Source organism: Dendronephthya gigantea, unplaced genomic scaffold (genome assembly GCF_004324835.1).
Source record: "Dendronephthya gigantea isolate DGI-Jeju-01 unplaced genomic scaffold, DenGig_1.0 000005F, whole genome shotgun sequence".
NCBI lineage: Eukaryota > Metazoa > Cnidaria > Anthozoa > Malacalcyonacea > Nephtheidae > Dendronephthya > Dendronephthya gigantea.
This window is the reverse complement of record NW_021163015.1, coordinates 2,789,691-2,810,418: the sequence shown is the minus strand read 5'-3', so window position 1 is coordinate 2,810,418 and position 20,728 is coordinate 2,789,691. Positions and strand designations below refer to the sequence as shown.

At 38.4% G+C, this 20,728-nt stretch overlaps 3 protein-coding genes across 4 annotated transcripts; 1 reads left to right on the top strand and 2 right to left on the bottom strand.

Moving 5' to 3' along the window:
• Positions 1-10,177: 10,177 nt before the first annotated feature.
• LOC114516034 lies at positions 10,178-12,611 on the bottom strand. The gene is made up of 3 exons (XM_028535383.1): positions 11,825-12,611; positions 11,156-11,352; positions 10,178-11,060 (listed from the first exon to the last, which is right to left on the bottom strand). The coding sequence occupies exons 1-3, from the start codon at positions 12,377-12,379 to the stop codon at positions 10,931-10,933; spliced, it is 882 nt and encodes a 293-aa protein (XP_028391184.1). The 5' UTR covers positions 12,380-12,611; the 3' UTR covers positions 10,178-10,930.
• Positions 12,612-12,911: 300 nt separating this feature from the next.
• On the bottom strand, positions 12,912-16,254 carry LOC114516020 (nitric oxide-associated protein 1-like). Its single transcript, XM_028535366.1, has 7 exons — positions 15,059-16,254; positions 14,731-14,943; positions 14,464-14,595; positions 14,305-14,355; positions 14,105-14,221; positions 13,768-14,005; positions 12,912-13,476 (listed from the first exon to the last, which is right to left on the bottom strand). Exons 1-7 carry the CDS (start codon positions 16,202-16,204, stop codon positions 13,157-13,159), a joined length of 2,217 nt encoding a protein of 738 aa, XP_028391167.1. The 5' UTR covers positions 16,205-16,254; the 3' UTR covers positions 12,912-13,156.
• A 2,067-nt stretch (positions 16,255-18,321) lies between these two features.
• On the top strand, positions 18,322-20,722 carry LOC114516249. 2 transcript variants are annotated; one of them, XM_028535672.1, is made up of 2 exons: positions 18,322-18,688; positions 19,747-20,722. In XM_028535672.1, the coding sequence occupies exon 2, from the start codon at positions 19,864-19,866 to the stop codon at positions 20,620-20,622; it is 759 nt and encodes a 252-aa protein (XP_028391473.1). In that variant the 5' UTR covers positions 18,322-18,688; positions 19,747-19,863; the 3' UTR covers positions 20,623-20,722. The 2 variants fall into 2 exon arrangements, with proteins under 2 accessions (XP_028391473.1, XP_028391474.1); XM_028535673.1 differs by lacking the exon at positions 18,322-18,688 and adding an exon at positions 18,889-19,272.
• The last annotated feature ends 6 nt before the right edge of the window (positions 20,723-20,728 follow it).

The following is a 20,728-nucleotide window of genomic DNA, read 5'->3' as shown; positions in this document are numbered from 1 at the left end:
ATATACACGAGCATTACATTTGTAGCGTTTTTTGGTCCTTTATACAAGCAATTGCTGTGAAATTGACGACGTTCGCTTGGCGTTAAGTCGATCTTTTTAACAATTTCACCTCGAGTTTTTATGATTAAACAGCTGCGTGAATAGTGCGGTGACGTCATTCCGCTGCATAATATACGGACTTTGAGGAGAGGGCCAGAAGGAAGCTCGGATAAAATCAATGAGTCTTCTGGGTTCCACGTTAGCCTGGCAGAGCCGTTTACAACCTCAGAAATGTTGAATCCTGAACTATTTCCCGCGAAGTGAATGTCGTTTGTGCCATTGAAATACGAAATCCTCAAAACTTTGCAATACGATTGATTAGGAAACCTCAGTTCCATCTGCGCCTGTCTCGACAGGTAGCACAGCGGTTGTCTAGATCTTGGTATAAACGGTCGACCACAGTTCTCAAAATTTAGGATATCCTCGTCGGAGAAGCACCCTTTCATTTTAAGATGATATGTCTTGTTTTTCACTCCGCATTTGCAACGCACTGCGCACCCTTTCTTCGAGAAAGCGGAAACATTCTCAGCGGACCATCGCTTACAATCCGTGTTGCTTGCATTTACGATAACTCGGGTAAAAATATCTCCGTCATCTCGTCTGGTAATATTTAAGGATGCTTCTGGCTGTCCGAAACAGCTAAGCACATTCTGCAGCAGCCACGTCAAAGCTATGACCTTTACGATCAGACCTTTCGGCAACATTAACGTTAATACACGATCACAAACACTAAAAAATTCCAGCACCTTAAAATATTCGTTCGACTGCTGTCTACATCCCGAGGACGTGTTCACATGAGAAGGAAGAACGCGTTGAGATGATATTTAGACAATTAACCAAATATGCATAAGATAAACACGCTATACACGAACAATCGTACACAAAACTCTTCCAAGTTTAGTTGTTTCATAAGACATTTGTTTAGCTATGCTTGAATGAAGCCATGCACGTTTTACCATTGATTGACACGTCGACGCGTGGCGGGTGAAAACAAACTAACTTTCGCAGAAAATACGATGAGGATTCTACGAAGCTCAACGGATATATATATAAAAACTGAACGGATATGAGGTCAGTTAATCCTGTAAAGATTTGATTGCGTGATTATATGGGCTGCGGGATTTCCAAGCTGGTTCTCGTAGTATCGAAACGCAACGATTTTAAAACCACAAGACATTTTATTAGGTTGCCATGAAGCCAATATACATCCTTTGCTATGTAAATGCTAATGAAGTTTTGACATAGCTTGCTTGAGTTCACGTGAATACGCATATACGGACACCTTTTAACGTGCTTTTCAAGTTTATATGGTCACACAGGTATACTTAAATGTATTTTCGGCGCCCGAAATAGGATTTGGTGTGATTTGGTGTGATAGATTAGTGGTAGTTCGGCACAGAATACGCCGCGTCTTGAGGCGAGAGTCTGGTAACTATATATCGGACGATGGAATGCATCTTACGAGCTTCGTGATATCAGACCTAATTTCATAAGGAATTTTTACCACTCTATGGTGAAGTGTATATTAACGTTTGTATGCAAAAATTGTGTCATCACTGATTCACGAGATAGTCCCTCCAGATATAAGGAAAGATTTATAGCCTCAAGGCCCTTGTTTCACGGTGCAAGTTTTCTTGGATAACTTGCAATGCTATTCTTCTAGTTTGATTGAGATGTAAATTTGGCAACTACCGAACTTTTGTCTTTATTATACACTCCATGGCGTTTCTTAAACTTACATTTTAAAGCCTCTTCACTAATTTATAACTCTCAAAAGTAGAATTGCATTGCAAGTTGCAAGAAAAATTGCACCGTGTAACATGGCCTTTAAAAGATTAAAAATCTGCAAGCTCTTATTCCTGTGAAAATACCGCAAAAGATCGCTGTGAAGTGGATGAGCTTCGTCGTTCTCGGCAGTGAAAGATAATGAATTTGATATTTCGTATCTCTGAGGATGGTTCTGAAACTGAATTTGTAAATAAACTACTCGTAGTGATTTAACGCAAAGCTGTAAGTCCCTCTCATTTCTGTATCTGGTATTCTACAACATATATGCATTCTTCTCTTACGTCTTAAGCCAACTATAAAAATCTCAACCAGTGCACGTGAATGCAACGCACAATCGTAGACGCCAATTCGTCAATTTGAGTGGTGGAGAGAACTTGACATGCAGACAAACCAGAACCATCTATAACCATCCCATATGTAAATATTCAGAGCGCTTTAAGAACAATCCTCTTTCAAACTCAATCTAAACTTCACTCGCATTAATTACAGTATAATAATCATAAGTTAAGCCTACTTTGTATGCTTATTGCTTACATGTATAATACAACTGAAAATCTATTCGGCGTGCTAAATGTTAGTGAAAAGTAATGAGACAATGTTCAACTAGTTCAATGCCATGCATGAAAGTGAACTAAAAGCATATAAATATATCACGTAAAACTGATTATGGTAAACGTTTAAAATCAATATGGACAATAGATGTGAATGGCCAGAGGCCAGTTGTGTAAAACTCTTGAACTACACTCTGCATAGTTAAATCCTAGTCAAACTCAGAAATGCCAACTCTGATTGACCAATTCTGTCCTTAAATACAGTTAAAAGTTAACTAGTCTTTTATACAACTGGCGGCTATATATAACTTTTTTTTCCGAGATGAAATAAGTGCAGGAACATGAACGCTTTTAACAGCAGGGGGGGCGGTTGGCTTTAAAATACGTTGACGTGGTACAAACAGAGCAATAAATTAACATAGAAACAAGAAAACCTTATAATACTTTCACATAACATGGATCCAGCTGTTCCTCCCGTTTTGGGGGTTTGCCAGGTTTTGGTGCAATTTTAGGGCGTACTGGAGTCTTCTTTCGTACCAACCCTTGATACATGTCATTATCATTGACCATGCTGAGTAAATTCAATGATGTATATGAAATATTATGCAAGTTGTACGAATCATTGTTCGTCGTGTTTACATAATCGTCTTCATCATCCCTGTTTTGACATGACAGGTCCGGTGTGGAGCATCCGCTCATCTCCGTGTTCAACGTTTCAGCGTGGCGCCCAGGAACGCTCTCGGAAACTCCCTTTGTGTTGATGTAACTGTGATTTTCCTCTTGTTCACCGCTCACTCGTTCTCTGTTTGCTCCGGGGAGATGACCATACGGATGTTCGTAATAAATAGAACTAGTTTCCACGCTGTCATCGTTCTCTTGAGTCTGGATATTTGGCTCGTGGTAAACACCAATATTACCACATCCTTCGTTGGAGTTGGGCGGTGGGGATATTTCAATGTTTGATTCAAAATCACTAGGTCCAGATCTGTCACTTTTGCAATGATTATAACATTGTTTAGCCAAAATAACCATAACAATCAAAAGCAGCCCTCCTAAACCAGCTATAATTGGTATCACGTGTTTCTTCAACTGGTCCAATATGGAACTCTCTGGCTCTGACGAATTTGTCTTCGAAAAGCCACTGGCCGCAAAGAGGCACGTATTGGAATCCTTGTTATTATTTGAAAAATTACGAGAACCCTCAATTATTAAGCAAAACTGCTTTTGTGCTGTTCCGAGACTGTCGCAGACCACAGATCTTAATACATGATCATCGGCCATCGTTTTGTTGGCAAGTTTAAGCCAATTGCAAGATACATTTTTCTCGTATAATATGCGACAACTTTTAAGATTTGGAATCTTCGTGCCAGATCCCACCGTATTATTAACATTAAAGATATCCTGTCCTATATCTGTGAAACATATCTTGTTATTTTGAACGGCTGTTTCTACGTTAGGATACAACATCTCATTCCCGGCACACCAGTCTTCCCGCGAGTCTTTATCATACGACTTGATTTGGTCCAAGCAGAATTTTGTTTGATTTATCAAGAAGAATTGCAAATTATCCTCATCCAAACAACGAACTTTCACAAATATCAAAACCAGACATGGAACGAGTGCAGCAAGATTTCGTAATGATAGTTGTTGTTTCATGGTTATTTGAAAACGTTTGTATTATTTAGCGAATTTGAGATATAAAAGTACTAAACGAGGATAATTCGCCTTTCATTGCATTGTTTGAACGGAAATTGCAACACCAAAGTTTGACGTATTTTATATCGCGACTTCATATGGGCAAACAAATACTTAGTTCCTGATTCCAGGCCTACGAATCGGCGAGGAGCTCCTTAAATCAATACGAAATTCATAAATCAACACAAAAATGGAATGGATCAGTTTTCCCCTCTTCGAAATCAGAAACAGCCAGTATTGACGACGCTTGCTAGTAGTGGCGCTCAATATTAAAATAAGTTGATTTCATTGCTGAAGTCGCGCATGAAAATAATTATAGATGATAGTCCACAGGAAATGCAAGAAGCTTCTTGCAGGCCAGAGAGAGGAGTGTCGACCTTTCATTTAGCAATAAACAAAAGTTAAGTAATGGTTATGAAAGTCAAATACTAAACTGACTCTTGAATGCAAAATATAAGTCTACACTACTGAGTTCGAAACATTGCTAATTCTTGTTGAATTAAAGATTAAATTGAATCTGGATGAATTTTGTTGGACAGACAGTTCATTTCACTTTCCAAGCAGCATTGTCTCGTTCAAGAAGCTGTCTTTCTTACAGTATTTCGACAAAAAAAAATGAATGTAAGTACTAGGTAGGTTCATAAGCGATATGAAAACAAAGACGCCTCTTCATCCATATCGTTTCCGGGCAGAACTAAAGGGCAACAAAGCAACTTGCATCGAAAATATTCTTTTTGTAGCAACGCAAAGAGCTCTGTGTTGGATTTCACTGATTTCACGAGTCGAAAGCAGGCATATAGTAAAAATTATTATTTCAATTAAAAAAAATGTCAATTAAGAATTTTTCTTTGCACAAATAAAGCAAGTTGACAATTATCTTCAGACTTGAATGGGGGTCAAATTACTTTCGGGGCAAGTCCTGGCCTGACTGTGTCGCTAATTTCATCAGCTGATTAGCAGCAGTCTATAATAATACCTATGAAGAAATGAAATTCGCACTTAATGCGAACTTCAATATTCTACTGACAACAGTTGGGAAATTGGCCTGAGATTTGTAAGAGAGTTTTTTTTCAGACGATCCAATTCTGTCAAATCTGTAACTTACACTGTATATCTTGCATGAGAACCCGGGCCAGGGGGTGGGTTATTTTCATCAGCGCTGCATGGTTAGCAACTGAAGCACACTGGACTAGTTGGTGGAAAAGTTCAAGGAAATATCAAGTCATACTGAAAGTGATAACAATCCACCAATAAGAATTGATTTTGCTTTTAGTAAGCAAATACTCTTGCCCACAAAACCTGTGCGATACATGCAGTCGTCTTAGCCACCAGCGGTCGAGATCAATTTCTCAATGCAACGAAATTTTTCGCTCAATTATCATCTGAATTGTGACAAGTCGTCCGAGATAGATCCACTTGGGAAATCACAATTGAAAAGAGAATCGAGTGAATTGTGTTAGATCTAAAAATTGTGCTCCGTGACTGAAAAATGGCTTCTAGTTTTATGTTTCCTCAATGAGACGTGATAAGAGTGTAAAAAATCGTGATCAGCTCTAGCGAGAAGTACACGTGGCCGCGTGGGTGAAGACGTCACGGTGCGCCCTGCATGTGAAATCATATTCAAGTTATCTTAACAATCGGTCGGGTTACAAAGCTAAGTGAAAAAATTGTCGGTCAATTGTGCAATGCTGTAACCAAACTAATTAATCTTCAGTACAATGAAGTATCGGTACCCTAGCTAGCTTCATAAGGAACTTGAAACCCAAACAGGAACACCATCGGCATTGCAGGTGTTTCCCTGTTGTGGGAGTGAACTTGGAATAAGATACGCAATATTAGCCTAGTATTGTTTCCGTTGCAATGATTGCCAATATATAAACGAGTGTATGTCAATGAATATCAGAAAATCTGGTTATGTATTTACATATTTCAATTTCTTTACAAAAGTTACCCTCGTTTTACTAAATTGTTTAATTACTATAACACTGGCGGTGGAAACCAAAACTTTCCTAGAAGATGTGTTTTCTATCCTATACTCACAACACTTTGACGTATTCAAGAGGTTTTTCTGTTTTCTCTTCATAGGCGCTTTCTTGCGTCAAGTCTGGGTAATTTACATAAGTATCGTTCTCGCTGCCTTCTGCATCAGGTGAAACATAAAGCACCACGGGCTCGCTAGAGCTCAACGTTGCTATCTTCTTTTCAAAATGTTCATTCATCCAATCGTACGCGTAACGATATTCGTACCCAGATCCAGTGGAAGATCTGTGGTTTCGAGGATACTCGTATTCGCTGTCTCTTTCAGCGCTTCTCTCTCGTGGAAACGTGTTTACATAACCTGATAGCAAATGATCGTAAGCAATCGAGTATCCTTCGTTCACTTCGCGCGATCTCATATATTCATAATATGTGTCGATATATTCAGGATCACAATATTCATCCTCCTCGGTATGTGAGTCGACTACGATACTCTCATCTGAAACTGCCTCCGTGACATTATTTTGTTCCGAGTTCTGATGATCTTTCGGTTCAGCGAAACGAAACACGTCTGCCTCACAGTATATAGGACTTTCAATTACAGTGTCGCTTGGTACTGTGGAGACTGATTGTCGAATTTCCACTGCCGTAGCGACACAAACGCTTTTTCGAGAATAATAACGTTTTCTCTTGCGGCATACAACAAGTGTGATAAGAAGAAGAATAACAACTGGCGGTACAATGGCAACAATGCAAATATTCTTAACGTTGTCGAAAAAATCTTTGTTTTCACCTTGGTTCGTGGGAGAGGACACAGTTGTGTTGACATTGGAGAAAGAATTCACGGGTTTCCCGGGATCAGAGGTATCAGGTGTACTCAAACAAGACATCAATTCGGTGCAGTTATCAAGGACATCACAACATTTATTACAGTTATTCGTCCAGTCGGCAGGCTTCGATCTATTTAATGGGGTCTTTGACGCTTCACAGAAATGCTTAATACTACCGTAACTACCATTACCACACCGTTCGCAGTTCGTAATATTGCTGGCTTTAGTAGCTGGCTTTGACGAATTGCATCGTACAATGATAGCCAACAGGAACATAAACAACAAACACTGATACAATGGATGCATTTGAAATCGCATTGTAATAATTCCTAATTGTTTTGTCTGCTCTTGTTTTGATGCTTTCAGGAACACTGTTAACAGACCAACTGAGTTCCTGATTTCGTGTCATGACAGTGAAAAGGTTAGCTCACGACTCGCTGTATTTGGCGGGTCAAGTGGCACAGGGGGGGGGTGGGTGTAGACGAAGACTTAGCTTACGTTGAGGTTCAAACCGGAAAATTACTCTTGTGAACAAGCCTTCAGTGACAAAAGATTATTCAATATGCTTGACCACGCTATTCACAAAGGATTCTTCAATACGATTTGACGAAATTCGTCAGATCTAGTCGTATGGCCTGGTGGATTTCAGACAAATCTAATTATAATCACAGAAAATTCAGCCTGGACCAAGGCGTGTTAGAATAACCTAACTCTCTCATACTGTATTTTGTAAACAATTCAATATAAACAAACGAAAGTTGGTCGATAAAGTTTTGTGCACTGGTTATTCTTCAGTAAATTCTGGAAACAATTTGCACGCATTGTACTAGCCTGAATAAACAGGTATTCTATCACTACAATACTCCAACATACTTAGGTTCGCATATCCACGCTGCAAATTATGCTGTGTTTTACAATATTCATATCGTAAATGACAGTTATAAGTTATTATACCCAATTAACATACTATAACAGTAACAGTTAATCTCTGTCATTAACAAAGTTGCCAGATTATTGAATAAGACTCATGCCACCAGCCACTCAGCCGTTGGTCCGGTTCTTGAATTCTACTTTAAATTGATACAATTGTTTCTTTGAATTTACAAATAACTTTATCATGTAATCATACGAATGTATCACAGAGTAAGTGATGACAAAACTGACGAAATGAAAAGTGGAAATGAAATGACTTAGTATCCGGCGGTGTTGCCGACCCCTCCCCCCCCCGGATGCGTGGAATCTTACACAGAACAATACGTGATGTGTTTAAGAGCCTCTCATTGCTAATTGCTACTGAGACGGAAGACGTCATGACACCGTGACACCGAACGTCTTAAAAACAGAACTACGATAGCAATATCGCAGAAAACATATGCTATTATTACTCATTACAACCGCATTTATTCCCCCGCGTATATAGACGTTGCAGACTATTTCGTCATTACAACAATGATGCTACAGACAGTCGCTGCAATTCCTGGAAATTCTGAGAATAATAATGGTAATAACACCAAGTACATACAGGGGGCGGTAAAGCAAATGGCAATTCATGTCAGCGTTCTCACTTTTAAGGAAATTTCCTTAAACTAAGGAAATTTTGATCTTTTTTCACCTTTTTAAGGAATTGTTTGAGGAATTTTATTTTTTAATGAATTTCTAAGGAATTCTGAATTTTATCGAAATTATTTACTTTCGTTACAAAAGTCATAAAACTGAACAAAACATGGCAAAAATTAAAAATTGTTACTCCATTCTTACAATGTTTTTTTAACTCTTCTCAACTTCTGTGATCAGTTCGTGAACCTGGCCATCAGTGAGATTACTTTTCACATTTTTAACCATGCGGGCAAAATCTTCATCTAATTTAGCTTGGTCCGCATGGAATAACGATAATAATAAAACAGCTTTTTACACTAACTAATATAAAACCAAAACAATTTTCCCGCCTTTTTAGTAAACTACACTAGGTCCCAGGCTTCATATCTGGAAACCCGGAGATTTAAGGAAATTTTACTCAATCTGAGGAATTTTTGTCCTTAGTCTAAGGATTTCTAAACAATAGGATGTGAGAGCCCTGATTCATGTCATAACGTCAGAAATATAATAAGCTAATTTTTGCTCCATTTCTCTTATAATCGATACACATAAATAATCAGACCTATTAACCATCTATTTGACCCAATTTAAAAATAAACTTTTAAGAAACTACGAGAGCGAATAAGGATAATCAATTTTAAAGCTTCTTTACTTTGGAATAAAAGAATGAGGAGTGTTGCAACCAAATAAATCCGATTGACAGAATGACAGTGACCTTCCAACGCAGGTCATTCCTGTACCGACTCGAGTATTGATTCGATTAAAAAATTAAGGTTTCCGGTTTTCCAAAAAAAATTGCCTGATACTGTTTGTCCAGTTATTATGGACCCTAAGCATGTAGGATGGGAACGCCAGGACGGCAGCTTCGATCTACTTTCATTTTCGAAAACAGCTGTGTTAAATAACCCGGATTGACAACCCGGTCTCGTTAACAAAAGCTTCGAAATACGATCCCCACGACAATATTACATTTCTAAAAAAACACACCGGAAATCGAAAGTTTATCCGACTGTCGGGCAGAACACTTTGCCGTTTCACGCCGTATCGCAGCGGGTGATACGATTTTAAGAGCTGATATTCGGATCGAAACCTTCACCGCGACACGCCCCTCATGCTTCTCCCAGCCGCGCTAATTAAACGTCCAGCCCAAAGTCGAGACTGGTTCATAAAACCCACTGAGCAGAGTGCCCTTGTTGAGTACTACGTCTGGAGGTAGCTGGTAGTACCCGTTCTTGGGCACCGTACTCAAATTTATTTGGAAGCATTATATGCAACTTACGGGCACTCAAGATACGCATCCCGGGTAGTGTCGCAGCTCTTCGCAAGAATGATTTTCGTTGGCTGAACTTCACAATACATTTCTGTTTCAACCAATAGCATAGCTTCGTTCTTTAGAAAGCATAGAAAAGCATTATCCAATTGGACAAAAGCTTCCGACTTCTGAGCACTGCGACATGTCCCATATGTATGTCTGCGAATTAGTGCCAGGTTTCATGTTCCACTACTCAAACTTTGGTAGTGCGCTCTCATTGGTTGGTGTCAATCATAATCGGAATCGTCAGCCAATAAGACTGGAGTATTCGACAAATACACAAATACACAGCCAAGAGCTTCCACAATTTTTCCACTAGGCAAAATTTTGCGCATTGAGAGAACTTCCTTAAATTTTTAGCTCATGCAACACTGATTTGAAACAACCAATTTCAATCAGTGAGAAACGCCCTAAGCGACATAACCATTCAGGAAATAAACCTTACATGTGTACAAACCCTACTGGTGTAACACTAGAATTTGTGTTAATTTTATGTACAACAGCTCGTATTATGCATTGTTTTCAAAGGGCAGACTACATCAATCACAGAATGTTTCTATGTTTCTTACACATTTGAAATAAAGTTTATATAGTCCAGAATAATTACTATTTAACAGGATTCGAAAGAATACATCCTAGGTTAAGCATACATAATCAATATTACAATCCTTAGGTTTGAAAACGTCATTAACAAATTTTTCTTTTTAGTGATTTTCCAAATGGCAGCAGTAACCATGAGACTAGTAAGACAACCTAATCCAGGTAAAAATGGCCAGATGGACTGGTGCTATTGAATTTCAATACAGAAAGATTACTGGCATTATATATAGAGCATTTCACAAACTCAGCATTCAAGAAAAATCATTTACATCTGCCTAAAGTGGCGAAAACAGATTTATCTCTATATATATTTAACTAAATATGACCAGTTTGTCATACTCCAGTCTTAAAACAGCCTTATATCTGGCATCAGGTTAATCTCACAGTCTCGCCCTTATTTTGTAAGAAAAGATGAAAAATACTTTCCTTGTAACAAACCACAATTTGGTTTAACTCAGACCTAACATATAAGTTAAATGAAAGTACCTTTGCATATGTATATCCTTATGGCAAATTTACATGCATATAAAATCTAAGAAACACTAAATGACACAAAGTGCAAACAAAATAGTTATAAATATAAGCGCAAGGTTCCCCAAGAAAAAGGATGAGGTGCTAGGAAAGGTTAAACATATTGCATCAACATTGATCTCTCCTGGGACAAAACGAGCACTAGAGTGGAAAAATAAAAGGCTGGTTAGAAACTGATGCAATATAGAAAGATGGGATAGAATAACAGGAAATTTAACCACTTGATTGTAACTTACCATTCAAGCTCATTCGAGCATCTTTGTCTGGTGTAGTTTGTCAGAAGTTTTTGATCGTAACATACGGGATGACGGCACAGGAAGTTTTCAATTCTGATCCTGCACCAGGTTGGTAATGTGTGGTTAACACGGAAAGTTGTCAAGTTCATGAACTGCTGCACTTCTTGGTCATGTTGGTCACGAAGCCATGCTGGTAACTGAAATAAAATTACTCTAGTTATATATACTCCATATTAAAACTACAGGTTAGTTAGCTATTGGAAGAATCAAACTTGTACAGTACTATCATACCTCTGGTCAACAACTATTTTAGTTAGTTTTTTTTAAAATCTCCATAGCAAGATCACCACCATACACACTTTCACACCCCAAGTTTTGCCAGTATTTAAATTAAATGCATAGTGCGGAAATTGTTTGAAAGACTTTAAGTGCTAGCAATTTCTTTGTCGCAACTAAATATTTTATCAATTCAAGAAACTAAACGCACTAACAAAAACTCTGAAAAAAACTGTTACTTAAGAGGAATTTTTCACACGAAGAGATACATAGTTGCCTCATTGCTACATTCCTTTTTGAATTAGAATACAATGAAAAATTCTAATTCTAAATTAAAAGACGAAGAGTCGATGTACTTTATTAGTTATTAAGTCGTTTAAAACAGTCGCTCACCTCTTGTTGACTTGATCTACATCTGCTTTCTTCGTCGTATTTTACACAACGATTGAGTTCCCAGCCATCGGGAGGATAATTACTGACATGATCGCAGAGAAAGTATTTCTCTCCAACAAACTTTTCACCGACAAAACTGTTGCACGACGCGATGACTTTACTACATTTTGCAGCGATATTTCTATCGTGTTTGATTCTTCGACTGATATCCAAGTTAGGATAGCGCGGATCCTGACCTTTCTTACACTCGGGGAAGTACTGAGCACAGAGAAAATCTGCGTAAGCATGAGTGCATTGGCTACGGCTATCCAAACGCGATACATCACGAACAAGTCGATAAATTTTCTCCATCAGTTTGTAGTATTGTCTTGAAGCATAGTCAGACACAAAATGATTTCTTGATATATTACAAGGTGGTTCATTTGGGACCCGTTTACACGTCTTCAAATCACCAAGTTCGTACCATTTTCCAGTATCCAACTGGCCTTGTGTTTCACAAAACAAAATGCCAAAAAGAACAAGCAAATAAACCGCAAAGCCTTTGAACGACGCCATTAAATTCTCAAAGTGAGTTGGCTTCAGGCTTTGGAATTCAAGAGATATTTAGCCTCCCGACGAGAGACGAATATCACACAGTGCCTAAACAAATGTGTGTATTTTGAAAATAAAATTGCCACAGCTCTTTGCAGTTTCAAAAAAAATCCAAGTGTAAAAGACTTGAATAGTTTATATTCGGCTGAAAATGCTGTTTAATATTGCGCCGAAATATGTAACTTTTCGATCGCAAATATTTGTGACGTAATGACCCCTGGGTGTGAGCGCGTACTCGGAAAAAATACCCCAGCAGGTATCGTAGGGTTTAAACTCCGGTCGTATCTCACACCTGTTTTACCTGTACTTCCACTGTCTATCATGTGAGAAGCCGCTCTTTTTTGAAAGTGCGGGATTTGCCATTCATCACAAAAAATAGTTTTTAGCGCAATTTCGTTCCGTATTCGCTCTGATCACTTATTTTCAGCGCTGTATTGATTTACTTTTGGAAATGCGCATGTGCGCATGACCGCATGTACGTCGTTTATTTTAATTACAGACTCACTTTGTATTCCTAAATAGTTTACATATTTTGTATGTGAACCAATCTGGTAAAGATCCGTGAGCTACTTCCGTTAGTTTGTGTACTATTTGCACACAACTTGTTTCTTTGGTAAACCTACGACTGCCAAATGTTCCGGGCAAGTCATTTATATATATAGATATGACACATTAAACCCCGCTTTAGGGGAAATAAATGTACCTTGATCTCCGGTCTCAAATCAAAGAGATTCTTGGTTTTCATTCTTTACGTCCAACAACGCTATCTTCAATCCTTTCCCTTGATCCACTCTCCAACATCCCTTCGTCATCATAATCTGGCAGATACCGGGCTGGATTACTCCGAGCACTAAAACCAAGTCTCAACCTGGAATTGTAGCTTGTTTTCTCATATTTCAACATCGCTCTCTGTTGTTTCCGCTTCTTCTTAGCGACAGCCATCCATTGTGTCGCACCAACGTTTTCGTCCGTAAAATATTTTGCCAGCGCTGGGCTTCTCTTTCGCGTTCCTTGATACAGCGAGTGGTTAACGTGACCAAGATATGGAACACCACGTCGACCTTGCAATCATTGAGAAATGTTATCATTGATTTCATCTAATGGAATATGGTGGAAGAAGATAGGGAGGTGGGATATAAAGTTAGAGGAGAAAGAGAAAGTTAGTGGGGGGAGAGGAAGCGGGTTGAAGAAGACAAGGCAGGTGGGGAATGGAGAGCTGGTGGAGGAAGACAGGGCTGGTGGAGGAAGACAAGGCAGGTGTGGAATAGGAGGCTGGTGGGGGAAGAGAAAGGTGGTAGAGAAACATTGGCTTGGTGGGGGAGAAAAAATTCTGGTAGGAACAACCGCCTTACCTCGTTGTCGTACACTGGTAGGAAGGAGTGAAGGCTCTCTAAGGTACAGACCAGCGCCACTGGGTGTGTACGCCTTTAGTGTCACAACTAAACCCGAGCCTGCCGTCACTGCAACCCAGCCGACATTTGATAACATGACGTCAGCGACACTTCGCTTCCAATGAACACCTGTCATTTCAAACACACGGCCACTGAGCTCTGGGAGTTCTTCCATTCGTGTCTTCCCACCACAGGGCACCTAAATAAAGACATAAAGTTTAAGGAAAATTAGAGTTTATGTTTGCAAAAGGGATTTGTTTTTGTCCTGTATTCCAACAATGAGGTCTGCAAGGTTTACCTTCAAAAGATCACCACCAGCATGCTCAGAATACACACCATCAGCACTCTCTAAGCTTGTTACATGAATAGGAAGATTTGGCGAAGCAAAAATTGTGAAGAAAATAGACTGTGAGGCCTGGTGAAGAGAATTGAATTGATCCAAACATTTCACACAAAGAAGTTTTGTTGTTGTTTTCCATTGTATAAAAATTGACTTACTTTTGGTATCTCATCTTCTTTGCTAGGATCCACAGTTGACATTCTTTTCACCTGAGAAATAAAGCAGAATACTACCCCTTTACTTTCTTTAGCAATAAACCACACAGACAAAGAGTTAGCACTTATGAAACTCAAGATAAATTCATCATAAACACATACATTCAGATAGTCTAATCTTGCTAAACCACCAACAAACAGAACTTTCCCAGGCCTCAGGATGACCGTACGAGGAACGAACCATGATGTTGGGTTGAGCAACTTAAGCTCTTGGTTTGATAAAAGATGAGTAATCTATCAAAAGCAAATGTTTACCATTAAAAAACAATTTGTTTGAGAGGAACTTTGTTAGAGGAGGATTTGTTTGTCAATAAAAGGGAACCCATATTTTAGAAGGCTAGCAAAGTCCCAATAATTCTAATCCCATACTTGGTTTTTGCTGTATAATCCAGGTGTATCATATAACCATGAAAGTTCATCTTGGAGGTGATCTTTCTGTCTGGTCACAAACTGAAGCTGGTAGGGTGACAAAGCTTTCGAGACGTTCTCTGCTGGTTCCTTGATATCTCGATATTTTGTGGACTGTTTCTCAATGATGTCACCACTAAGGTCTACTTCCTGTTGGTTTTCTTTGCTTTTCATCTTGAAAGAACAAATTTAGATTTTAGGGGTGTCCTAGCTTGCATAGCATGCTTGGACCTATGGTTAAAATCTATTTTAGAGTTGATTATAATAGTTTGTGATAATAATTACACACCTCCAAATATCCAGTTTTAAGACGATCTTGCAACCTCAAAAATCTATGCTTTGTTATGGGATATCGCAAGAGACTGAGCGTTGTCCCGGCGGATTCACTGACAGTTCCTCTTTGCAACATATTATCAGAGTGCCGACTTGCGGAGAACAGGTCAACAAGAAGATTAAACAATGTTGTCTTGCCTGAGTTATTACACCCCACTAAATAAACATCTGAGTTTTTCCCCCAGTGTTTATTGATTGTTCGAACCAAGCTGAGTATACCAAACCCGGTTTTTGCACTAATCACAGAGACCTCTTGTATATTTGCATTTTGCAACCCAAATTTTCTTCCCTCATCTGACAAAATCCTCTTCAAATGTTGAATTTGATGACTTGGATGTCCATCGACTGGTAATCGATCTATTTTATTGCCGACCAGGATAATATGCTTTGTCTCACCAACAATTTTTAAAATATCTTCAGCAAAACTGCCAGGAACATTCATGATATCAACAATATATAATATCAATGCTTTTCTACGAGATATGTGGGTTAGAAATTTGGAAATAGTTTCAGGTGAAATCATCGGTGGGACATCTTTGTTATAATGCTTCAGGCTAAAACATCTTGAGCAAATTTTCTCTGCCATAAATGAGTTTTCTTCAGAATTCCTAGAAAGGCTTGGATTTCTTTTTTCAGGAATATAACCTGGTCTGTTTTCATTCTGGCTTTGCAGGATAGCACCACAACCAGTACACTTTGGAGGAAGTTTGTCAAAAATTTCTGGAAAAACCTCGATTCCTAGAAATTCTGTGTGCTGTGAAATTCCTTGCTGAGCGGTTAGACACCCATCGTCAAGTTCAGAACTTGCAATGTTTTCAGAAACTTGTGTGGGAATATTGGTAATGTTTCTGAAATAGTCGTTAGTCCTGACTGTAATACGACAGTCTGTTAAGTCAGAAATTAGTTTATTTCCATCAATGGAAGATTCATACTTATCTGAAGAATTAGAACATACACTATACGTTCTATATCCAAAACGACATGGCAGAAACTGTGTTGAAAAAATCCTCGTTTCCCGATATATACTGCCTCTCACTCCTCGTAAATAACACGAAGAACGAGCCAGAGAAGAACTAGCGATGCCAAGCATGTTACAAGCCATATTTTGTGGCGTGATTTTTGCGTAAAGTTCAAATTTAAAAAACAAAATGTACAAACATGTAACCAGCGCTAGGACGTAACGTTTCAAAAATATAATCACGCTGACCAACAAGGTGTGGTAGGCTCCTATTCTCTTTCATTACTTTTGATAAGAGAGTTTAGATGTGAACACTCGGCTTTTCATTTTTCATCAAGAAATTGGGGTTTCCATCATGACATTATTGAAATATTAATTATGCTTTGTCACTCGATTGTTAATTAATCTCTATAACCTCGTTGTCCAATATCGCACATGACTGAAGGGACTTTGTTAAACTAACAAAAAACAATAGATTATATTAAATGATTGTCCTAATGTCCTGAGCTTTATTTACATTTAACAACTTAATTACGGTTAATTTGTCACAAAAATTATGCCTATAGCTTCATTGTTTAACATTGAAAAACAGCAGAACCCGAAATTGATAAAGTTCCATAAACGTTCTCTAACTTCCCTCTCTAAACCTGAATGCACTTCAATTTAAATAGATATTTGCTTAGTGATCTATTTCTTCTATGATCTGATCAGAAATAACTAATAATGTATGGCTTCTAAATACTGCACGTTTTAGCTTTGGTAGTAGAAAAAAGACTAAGGATAAAGTATCGACTCTCTTAATCGTCATTTTGCTCTGTATAAGTTAGAAAACATTGAGAAACGAATCACGAATGATTACAAGATAAGGCTTATTTAAAGGTTTAAAGTTAATCCCTGTTGTCTATTATACGACAAGACAGTTTACTTGGACTTTATGCTTAAAATTGCTCGAAGTTATCAGAGACAGTCTTAATTGATGTTTGGGTCAACGAGAGAAGAAGTTTAATTATTTGAGAAGAGATTTCTGTGCTCGAAAAATCTGCTAATAAAATGGAAAGGTTTAGAAAGAACAATGTTCCTGTTCATTCAAAACAATGGACGACGTTTTTTGAGAAGAAAATCCTTCATGATCCTACCCACAAAGAAATAGAGCGGCAGGAAAATCTTCTTGCTGACAACTACGAGAAGAAATTGCTTGGCTGTGCTTCAGCAAGTGAAGATCTTCGCCATTTTAAGGCGAGAAAATCGATTGACAAAGACGAGAAACAGGTTAGGAGAGAAGGTTATGGAGTGAGGGAATACTTGCTGCAGCCATTGCGAAGGGTCACAGGTTTCTCAACCGGCTACTACGATGAGAGGACGACACCAGCGACTAACATGCTGTCATGTAGGAGAAAGATGAACAGAAAACCAACAAGACACTCGTGGCATTATCACGGAGTTTCGTCTGCCGTTGAATGCTGTGATGAGATTTCAGAAGAACAGAAAGAAAGTTTGGAAAATTGCTTGCAAGTACATTCGATGACAATCAATCAAAACACGGGGCAGAAGGAATGAGATTTCGCATGCAGACAACGAAGTTCTTGTTCTGGATCATGATATCCTCATGGACAACCTGTGTGTAACAATTTCTATCTTTTGTTTATCTCGTATTACGTTTCATCATATTTTTGTCTCTTTCCTTGGATTATATTGCTATACAGTATGAAGCCTAAGAGTTGATCTGAGCTAAACTGACTGTAGCAGGGTGTCACGACCAGTAAAGACTATTAATTTAGAATTTTCTTTAATGATTTTTCCTTGTTATTTCATGCACCCTTTTCAAAGGCATCATTCATAAAATAATATAACTTCGCTGAATCTAGCGCAGCAGAGCTTGTAGCTGAAATTGAACAGGGTAATTCCTGCTTATTTTAGCCAACCACTCATATACTCTCAATAGCAGAGAATTCTAATGTTCTAAGCATCGGATGATCATGCAGAATTGCCACCAAACCGTCTGGAAACAACAGCCATATTAATTCCTGGCTGTAGGTTTCGTTTACGAGTTGCACCGGTTTTGCTTACTGTGCCGTGTTCCCTTTGTACTTCAGGAACACAGAAAACTTTGACTCCCTACAAATTTCTTACATTTAAAGAAAACACCTAACTTATCGAAAAGGAACTTAATTGATCTAAACTGTGCTAAATACTATACAATTCATTCATGCAGGTGTTCCATGAATAACATTAAAACACATTTCACGTTTTTATAAAAATACTACAGAGTACAGTGCCAGTGGAATGCACATTTGAAGATACAAAAGCTTTAAAAAGTGATCTAGGATAGTTTTAAAACACGTCCTGTTATCACCTTGTTAGCCCGCCTCTAACAAACTCTATCTGGTGTTAAAATGATTACTTTATGCATGACGCAATCATATTAAACCAAATCGTTGCTACGACTGTCGTTGCAATGCAATGAATGCGGGATTTCATTTAATCTGTTTACACACGCACTCAATTCGGATTAATCACCTCTTGAGCAATCAAGTGACTATGGAGAAAAAACAAAAAAATCGTTGAAATTCGACGCAACCTCGGTATGAAATGATATGATATGATCAGCCATTTTTCCAGAGCAGTCAGGTAACAAAGATTTGTCACGAACACGTAGTATTATACCACTTTGTTTTTTAACCGCCAAAAACGTAGATAAACACATGTTTGTGAATCAGGACAATTGATATTTTTAAGTCAAATCAATGGTTTAAAGTGTCGGACATGATCAATTATTTTACACCAAACTTAAAGAAACAGAAGCCGGGAAAAGGTGATTTACCTGCATTTCATAAAACTTGAATGCTCTTAAGTTGGTACTGTATAGTATCTTAAAAGGTATTCGTTAATTTTTGTGCTGGATCAATATAGGAAGGCGCCATTGTCGGCTAATTTAATTATTATTGAAACAGGTCGTCGTATGATGTAGGCTTTTTTCAAAGGGTATAACGTCACACGTGTTTGATATACGTAGAAAGGTCTAATTATATCATTGTATCCTTGGAAAGCAATGTTTTTCTTGTGTAAGATAAGATTATAAGGTTATGAAGATAAGATTATTGTGTTGTAAGAATGTAAATCAGTTCAATAGTAATGGAATATGTTAGCATCGACTGTAATGGAGTTTCTGTTTTCCAAAACTGTTTCTGGTGTTCTTGATCGTAAACAAAAAGGTAGAAATGAGAATTTTGTTTTTAGAAGGAAGAAATAGTCGAGATGGGATTACATTTTGCCCCCGGAATATAGATTTGAATTGAAATGATGAAAATTTCTTGAAAACGATTGCACGTAATCTTTCTCTTGCCCTTGGGCTATGATCGAAGGTCTGTAGTTTAAGGTCTACAACTTCACTGAATATGATCAAGAGTCGATGCTGCCGGGCTGTAGTCACCTCTCTATCGATAGTACAAGCTCTCGGTGCGATGTAAATATCGTATAACTGAAAACTGAAGTGGTTTTGATCAGTGGTTTGGATCGCTCAGCAAGTGAAAGCTAGCCGTCTCGTCTGCAGGCAGGCTAGTGGAAGCTCGCTTTAGAGAACACAGGAGTTAGTTTTTAACATATAAAACTATATATTTAGGACTTTAGGGACATGGGAAAGTCATTAATACTGCATTAATATGAGCTAATTCTGCTTACTGATCTAGGTAATACTGGAATGTGAAATCGTTATCACAAAAATATTACAGAGAGCATTGAGGATTTGCCTCGTCCCCAGTCGCTTGCCATTGCAAAAATAGAGATCAGTGGCTGTATTGGAAGTTATGTCTTCGAGTCAGGAGGAGAACGGACACAATGACGACTGGACTGACACAACTTTACAGGAACTCGACAACGAAGAACGTTCACCTGTCGAGGAATCATTCTACGAATCTTACATCATCCAATCACGGACCGCTGTTGATAATCTGTATGCTTCAAATGTCTTGTCATGCCAGAAGCACGTGAAAGAGGTGAGCGATCTTGCGAGACAGAGAAAGGTGAAGCTGTCGGCGCTTGAGAGAGAACAGAAGAAACTTCTTAAAAGAATGGAAAATTTAAAGGAAAAACAAGAAACTCAGCGACGATCAAATGAAAGATCTTCGAGCCCAAAGGTGGAGCTGACAGGCACTTCTGACAAAGTAAATTTCACGGACCGTAGGCGTGGATCGTTACCACCGCTGACAGCAGGCAGCAAGGACTCCACTTCAAAGATGGTAACAAGTTCCGATCGGTTAAGTGTAACCTCCAATATCCTTTCGAAATCCTGTAATGATGTATCGTCTCTGGAAGCACCAAGCCAAGGACCAACGTTAGTCTTGCCTGCAATCAAACCCTCACGATCCTATGAAAACCTGTCTGGATCCCCTTTTGTCACCCATATATCATCAAAAGTACGCAAATATCCACGAACCTCAAGGGGCCTTGCGAGCCGTGAAAAAATCCATCTCTTCGGAGAGCCATGTGATGCAAAAACAAACTGGGATGACAAACATTTCAAAGATAAAATTTCTACGAAAGTTAAGTGGGTTCCTAGAAATTAATGCCGTTGTGGTTGTAACAATAATGTTCCAACATATAAGACGTCGTGTTATATTTAACATTTCTGGGGTAAAAATTAATTGTATGCGTTGTCCTAATTCAAATTTA

What these genes read in the sequence shown, in the direction of transcription:
- LOC114516249 (XM_028535672.1), top strand. Translation starts at nt 19,864, where the DNA reads ATGTCTTCGAGTCAGGAGGAGAACGGACACAATGACGACTGGACTGAC.
- LOC114516034 (XM_028535383.1), bottom strand. Translation starts at nt 12,379, where the DNA reads ATGGCGTCGTTCAAAGGCTTTGCGGTTTATTTGCTTGTTCTTTTTGGC. An exon ending in GTAGATCAAGTCAACAAGAG is followed by an intron (nt 11,353 to 11,824) that starts GTGAGCGACTGT and finishes ATTTTATTTCAG; the next exon opens with TTACCAGCATGGCTTCGTGA. An exon ending in TGCTCGAATGAGCTTGAATG is followed by an intron (nt 11,061 to 11,155) that starts GTAAGTTACAAT and finishes TTTCCACTCTAG; the next exon opens with TGCTCGTTTTGTCCCAGGAG.
- LOC114516020 (XM_028535366.1), bottom strand. Translation starts at nt 16,204, where the DNA reads ATGGCTTGTAACATGCTTGGCATCGCTAGTTCTTCTCTGGCTCGTTCT. An exon ending in AAGAAGATGAGATACCAAAA is followed by an intron (nt 14,222 to 14,304) that starts GTAAGTCAATTT and finishes TCTCTTCACCAG; the next exon opens with GCCTCACAGTCTATTTTCTT. An exon ending in CTGGTGGTGATCTTTTGAAG is followed by an intron (nt 14,006 to 14,104) that starts GTAAACCTTGCA and finishes GTCTTTATTTAG; the next exon opens with GTGCCCTGTGGTGGGAAGAC.